The 7,102-nt window shown below is 51.4% G+C and overlaps 1 protein-coding gene across 1 annotated transcript; it reads left to right on the top strand.

Annotated features, from left to right (window-relative positions):
• Window positions 1–3,887: 3,887 nt before the first annotated feature.
• On the top strand, window positions 3,888–5,923 carry LOC136546961 (anthocyanidin 3-O-glucosyltransferase 2-like). Its single transcript, XM_066538918.1, has one exon. The coding sequence runs from the start codon at window positions 4,017–4,019 to the stop codon at window positions 5,523–5,525; it is 1,509 nt and encodes a 502-aa protein (XP_066395015.1). The 5' UTR covers window positions 3,888–4,016; the 3' UTR covers window positions 5,526–5,923.
• The last annotated feature ends 1,179 nt before the right edge of the window (window positions 5,924–7,102 follow it).

Below are 7,102 nucleotides of genomic sequence, written 5' to 3'. Positions count from 1 at the left end.
GAAGTTTCTAACCCTTACTCAAATGTGCCAACCACCAAGTGTATCACCTTGTGCACATGTGTTAGCATATTTTCACAAACATTTTTAAGGGTGTTAGCACTCCACTAGATCCTAAATGCATATGCAATGAGTTAGAGCATCTAGTGGCACTTTGATAACCACATTTCAATATGAGTTTCACCCCTCTTAATAGTACGGCTATCGATCCTAAATATGATCACACTCACTAAGTGTCTCGATCACTAAAACAAAATGGCTCATACTATTTATACCTTTGCCTTGAGCCTTTTGTTTTTCTCTTTCTTCTTTTTTAAGTTCAAGCATTTGATCATCACCATGTCATCACCATCATCATGATCTTCACCATTGCTTCATCACTTGGAGTAATGCTACCTATCTCATCATCACTTTGATAAACTAGGCTAGCACTTAGGGTTTCATCAATTAACTAAAACCAAATTAAAGCTTTCAGTGTCGCGCTTGCAGGTGCTCCTCCCGCATGTGCGGAAAAGCCCCTGTGCCTTCATCATCGTCATCGTCGTGGTCGCGCGGTAGGTCAGCCCCTCCTTCGTGGACGCTCTCAACGTGCCCTTCAGGGTCTCCGCCATGAAGCATTCTCGCGAGGGGTGATGGCTTTCCCTGCTGGAATCAGAGTCAGAGAGGGACTCTGAGTCCGTCACGGAACAATTCCACGACGTAGTCTACCATACCCACGAACTCGCCGTTCGTGAGTGACGAACGCATGCGCTGCGTGACGAGGTGACCTGCGGTCTCCGCGGCGTTGTGCAGGCCAAATGGAAACGACGTCGTGGTGCCCCGGGTGAGACGATCCGAGGCGAGCGGCTCCCCTCCGGCGAGCTGCGTCGTGACGTTGGCGAAGGAGAGGGCGAGGCAGCGCATGCCCTCCCGGGATGGTCGGGGTCCCAGGAAGGCAGCGAACTGGCGCTCAAGCCTCTCATAGTCGAAGTCAAGGAGCTGGTCGCTCGTAGGGGCGCGAGCCTCCGGTGCGTGCAACCGCAGCTCCTCGAATGCCTCGCCGATCATGTCAAGGCTGGTGGAGTGAAGAAGCTGGGTGGCGGCAGGAGCCTATGCCAGCTCTCCCTCCACCATGATGACGAAGTCTAGGTTCCTAAAGCGCACGTGCGTGCCTAGGACCTAGCTAAAGCCGTGGTTGGCCAACCGAAGCCTGGTGATGACGTCGAGATGCGCAAAATTCCCTTACCTGGCGCGCTAATTGTCGGTTTTACGAGTTACCAACTAGTAAATTTCTAGTATTATGCATTTGGCTCGGATGGTGTGCTTGGAGGACATGAGGTTTATACTGGTTCAGGCAGAAAGTCTCTACGTCTAGTTCGTCGCTGCTGCACATGTTACTAGCACTGAAAGTTTGTAGTAGGGGTTACAAACGGGCAAGAGAGGGACTGGTTCAAAGTCTCTGATGTGCGTGTGCTCCTAAGGCATGTTAGGGCATGTGTTTTATGTCTACAGTAGTGTAGAGTGGTGTACCGCCGTCTCCCTCATGGGGCGTCCTGCTTCTCCTTTTATAGACGAAGGGGAAGAGCAGGTTACAGAGAGAAAGAGGAGGAAGAGCCAAGGAGAGGAAGGCTTCCAGGACCACCGGACTTTTCTTCTCCTTTATGCGGGTTCCGCCGACACTGCAGATGGTGACAGGGATGGCTCCACGCCGGGCGCCCGTTCGCTACTGATGCCACGCCCCAGCGTTGTCAGCGGGTCGTGGCGTCCCATTTCGTCCCTGCGGGTGACGTGGCGAACCAGCGTGCTGGTCAGCGGCCGTACAAAGAGTAGGCAGCATAGTGACCACGCGTCCGTCACTGTTAGTGATGTGAATTCCCATGAGTGAAATGTCGTGGGAACGGGTCATGTTGAGATGTGCCCGCTCCCTGCACGGTGCCAGGAGTTTGACCTTGGGTTGTACTTTCTGGCCCGTAGTGGTTGGCGGCGGTACAGGCTTCTGTCAGGAACCGCGCCTGAGGGGTCGGGCGAGACGGAGCCCGCCCCCAGAGGTCGGGCGAGGCGGAGCCCCCGACCCAGGGGCCGGTCGAGGCGGAGTCCCGGACCCAGAGGTCAGGCGAGGCGGGGCCCGCCCCCAGAGGTTGGGCGAGGCGGAGCCCGCCCCCAGTGGTCGGGCGAGCTGGAGCCCGGGGCCCCAGCGGCCGGGCGAGGCGGAACCTGCGCACCTGGGGTCGGTTGGAGCTGTAGTCGCGCACTTGACTGCTTGGGTGAATCAATGTTGAGGACCATTAGCTCCTACTCTTCGGGTACCGTAGTATTGGTCCCCAACAATATGGATGTTTTAAAAATAGATCGGGTGTTGTATCTTCCTTCTCGGTTTATGCTGCCTCGCCTCAGCGTTTTCTCCTTCTTCCGGCGCCAACAGGGCATTCACCGCCCCCTTCTCCTCTTTGTCGATGATGGTGACGTCGGGGCGGCGTGGGTCCCATGTGGACACACAAAACGGCAAAAGAAATGGCTTATGGTCCCCTCACCTCCGCCATATTGGCTGATTGACTCCCACTCCAGTGGCTTCGCCCTTCGCCGAACACGGCATCCGCGCGCTCTCCCGCGACCGCGTGCTTCACCTGCATCTGTCTTTCTTACATTGAAAAAAAGTACCAGTCTATTCAACAGATGCATGCTACCGCACATCAACTGGAAGTAATCTACACATCCGTTCATCGAGGTCTAACCATACTATGACTCTGATTCGACAAAAAAGGACTCTGAATCATTGTGCTATATATTTTTTAACAACAAAAATCAAGTGGGAGTCAGTATGGAAAGATTCAGAGGGAATAATTCCACGGAAGTTTCTTTTCATTTACAAAACAAATGCTTAGAAGAACTGGTGAGAAGAGTGGATCGTTAGATTGTGACAACCAAACGCACCCAACAAACACATTTGTGTTGTGACAAACAAATGTTGGCTTCTTAGTCTTGTGCTTAGTTCCTCTGGCAGACATCAATGCTGGAATGCCCTTAGTGGGGTTCACCAGAGACTCCAGAACTTGCGTATTGACAGCAACAGATGACCAGCTAGACAGTGCAGAGTGCTTCTGCACAGCAGCACGCACATTTGCTGAAAGGTTCAACTCATCCTGAGATGCCACAAGGATTAAGGAAGCAATTCAGTGCATTGCAAATAGAAAGATCAAAGAATAAGATATTTCAGAGTACTAGGCCTCCTGTGTTAGCGGCTGCTGTATCTGCATGGACTACTATTCATTCATGGAGGATAAATACCGATAGTTTGAAAGAGTCAGTGTTCTCTGTTTTCTTCCTGTGGGATGTTTGTGCACACTAATGTATCGATAGAAAGAGTGATTTGTTAACGGGTTTTGGTTCTTTGTCTTTGGGTATTTGAACCCTGTTATGCAAATATGACAGATTTGGCTTTGTAACGTCATCAGTTTTTCTGGGCAGATGTGTCAGCTTTTGATTTGTCAAAAATTTGACAGATTTTGGGGTGACAAATCTGTCAACAGTTAACTAGTCAGTCCCTATTTTTTAACAACAAAAATCAAGTGGGTGCCAGTATGGAAAGATTCAGAGGGAATAATTCCACGGAAGTTTCTTTTCATTTACAAAACAAATGCTTAGAAGAACGGGTGAGAAGAGTGGACCGTTAGATTGTGACAACCAAACGCACCCAACAAACACACTTGTGTTGTGACAAACAAATGTGTATGGCCGTTGAGAACAAATTAAAGCTGTACCTGTAATTTTTGTCAGTCTAGCTATATGGTTGGCAACCAAACGCACCCAGACGCTCCCGCTGTGGACGAGTCTCGCCTGCAGTACTGCCACTATCACCAGTTCACCACTACGAGTCTACGGCGTCTGAGTATCATCATGCATAAATTGTCAAATACTCAAACGTCACTGGGAGGGAAAGAAAAAGAACGGACCTCCTCAGGCCGCCTCCAGCCCTCCAACTCCACGTCTATCTAGTCGATCTTCTTCCCCGATCGAAAGCACTGCTTCCGGCACCAGCCAGCATGCAAGCCATGAAGAGGACGATCGTTCTGTACCCCGGCCTCTTCGTCAGCCACTTCGTCCCCATGATGCAGCTCGCCGACGCACTCCTGGAGGCGGGCTACGCTGTCGCGGTCGCGCTCATCGACCTCACCTTGGACCAAGACGTCGCCCTGGCAGCCGCCGTCGACCGCGTCGCCTCCACCAAGCCGTCGCCGTCGGTCACCATCCACAGGCTCCCTCGGATCCAGAACCCTCCCGCGATCGCAGACTGCGGTGGCGACGCAATCCTCTGGTACTTCAAGACTGTCAAACGCTACAACGATCGCCTCCGCGAGTTCCTCTGCTCCCTGCGCGTCGTCCACGCGGTGATCGTGGATGGGCCCTCCGCCGACGCGCTCGACGTCACCAAGGAGCTTGGCGTCCCGGCCTACACCTTCTTCGCCACCAACGCCTCCGCCGTCGCGGTGTTCCTCCAGCTTCCTTGGACCCACGCGGAGGAAGGCCAGCCAAGCTTCAAGGAGCTCGGAGACACCCGTCTCAGCATCTCCGGCGTGCCACCCATGCCGGCGTCATACCTCATGCCATCGATGCTCCAGGACCCGGCCAGTGAGACGTACAAGACGATGATGCGTGTGACGCGCCGGAACCCCGAGCCCGATGGCATCTTGGTGAACACGTTCGCGTCGCTGGAGGCCCGGGTGGTGAGAGCTCTCAGGGACCCACTGTTCCTCCCCATCGGCGACGGGGACGGCAGCGGGTGCAGGAGGACCCCTCCGGTGTACTGCGTGGGGCCGCTGGTCGTGGGAGCCAGTGACGGCGACGGCGAGACGAAAGAAAAGCACGAGTGCCTCGCGTGGCTCGACGAGCAACCAGAGCGCAGCGTCGTGTTCCTCTGCTTCGGAAGCTTAGGCACAGCCACCCACTCGGAGGAGCAGCTCAGGGAGATCGCCGTCGGCCTGGAGAGGTCCGGCCACCGGTTCCTGTGGGTGGTGCGTGCGCCTCTCCCCACCGAGGGCGTGGACCCGGGGAGACTGTTCGACCCGCGCGCCGACTCCGACCTCCGCGCGCTCCTGCCGCCCGGGTTCTTGGAGAGGACCAGAGCTCGCGGCCTCGTCGTGAAGCTGTGGGCGCCGCAGGTGGACGTGCTCAACCACAGGGCCACAGGTGCCTTCGTGACGCACTGCGGGTGGAACTCGGTGATGGAGGCGATCACGGCCGGTGTGCCGATGCTTTGCTGGCCTCTGTACGCGGAGCAGAAGATGAACTCGGTGGTCATGGTGGAGGAGGTTGGCATCGGCGTAGATTTGGTTGGATGGCAGCAGGGGCTGGTCAAGGCCGAGGAGGTTGAGGGCAAGGTAAGGATGGTGATGGAGTCCGAGGAAGGGGAGCAGCTCAGAGCACGTGTGGCGGCGCACAGGGATGCCGCGGCCGTGGCCTGGAAGGACGGCGGCTCATCGCGCGCGGCATTTGGTGAGTTCTTGTCGAACGTGGACAGCCATGTACATGTACGAGGCCAAGATATGGAGTAGCGCTAATGGTCGCAATGGCAAATTGCGTCAAAGCTGAGAGCCTGAGATGCTTTCCTTGTACGCTGTGGTACGTTGTGAGGATGCCCGGTGGGGGTTGCACACCGCATGTGTCTGGATCTTTCGCCATGACAACATGGCTCGTCCTCCTCCGACCAAGGCCAAATCTTGCGATGGAGCAGCCCACGCCGTCTGCAATTGTTTCTCCAGACATGCAAGAACAAGAGACATAGATGGCCAGGAGGAAATTGGCACCGTGTTAATTGAGTTGTTGTGGATTGAGGAGCGCGCTTGCGCATCCTTACTTTTTTTTTCTTTTTTTTTTCTCTTATGTACTGACGCCGATGTTATGCCTACTGTTCATGGCTAGTGATTATAGATCGGATATGGTGCTGTTAATATCAACATGTTCTATTGTCAATGAAAAGTTCAAACGACAATTTTATCATTTTTATGAGATGTTTATAGGCCAGGTGAAATCACATTTAGAGATTTTAATTTACTAATTCACTATAATTACTACTACACAATGGGCCTGTTTGGTATCCATTCTTTTGTAGCTATTGCAGCAGCAAATAAGTTTGCTGGTTCGATGTGTTAACATGTCCAATGGTAAAATTAGAATAGAGGAGTACTTTCTTCGTTTCTTGAAGGTAGATGACACATCGGGTTCAGATTTTTATCAGTGTATTGGTTGATTCCATGAGTCTTTTGGTCTTGATATATGACATTACGGGACAGGGTTATGATAATGGTTTTGATATGAAAGAAAGGGGTTCAAAGGCGGTTGCTTGATATAAATCCAAGAGCTATGTATATCCCATGTGCTTGCCATAGTCTAAACTTCACTCTTTGTGGTATGGCTAAATATTGTAGTAAAGTTGTCACTTTTTTTTTGGAATTGAGCAACAAATATATGTATTGTTTGCTAGTTCTATCAAAAGATGGCAATTTTTGCTTGATCATGTTCAAGGTTTAACCATGAAATCTTTGTGCAACACCTGTTGGGAGAGTCATACCAAAGTGTCATAACAATTAGATATCAAGCTCCTCAACTAAGGTCATCTCTACTTAAGTTAAGTGAAGAAATTGCACCCAAGGTAGAAGCAATGCAAAAAAAAAATATTTGAAGTGCTTGGTAGATTTGAGTTTATATTTGACATGCCATTTTATTTGTTGTCCATAAAGTCAGCAAGAAATTGCAATCACCATCTATGTGCATCGACTCTATATTACAACAAATCGAAGGCACGATGAATTATTTTGATACCTATAGAAATGAATGGTTTGCTTCTAGTATGATCACTGCCAAAGAAATTGCACTTAAAATGGCGCGTGGAGCCATCATTTTCAGTAAGTTGTCGTGCTCTTAGGAAGAAGCACTAGGATGAAATTGATTGTAACAAAGCAATCTTGTAAGCTGAGAAAGCTAGCCTTTGAAGTTGATTACTTTCTGGTTATGGTTGACATGGCAATCGGTTCATTGAATAGTAGATTTGAAGAACTCCAAGCATCCAGAGAAATATTTGGGTTCTTAACGAGTTCAGCAAACTTGAAGTCATTGGATGCTTCCGAACTAG

This window comes from Miscanthus floridulus, chromosome 3 (assembly GCF_019320115.1).
Source record: "Miscanthus floridulus cultivar M001 chromosome 3, ASM1932011v1, whole genome shotgun sequence".
NCBI classification, from domain to species: Eukaryota; Viridiplantae; Streptophyta; class Magnoliopsida; order Poales; family Poaceae; genus Miscanthus; species Miscanthus floridulus.
The sequence above is the reverse complement of the archived record's forward strand: the minus strand, read 5'-3'. Positions and strand labels throughout refer to the sequence as shown.

Excerpts from the sequence above, each read along its gene's own strand:
- LOC136546961 (XM_066538918.1), top strand. The coding sequence starts at position 4,017 with ATGCAAGCCATGAAGAGGACGATCGTTCTGTACCCCGGCCTCTTCGTC.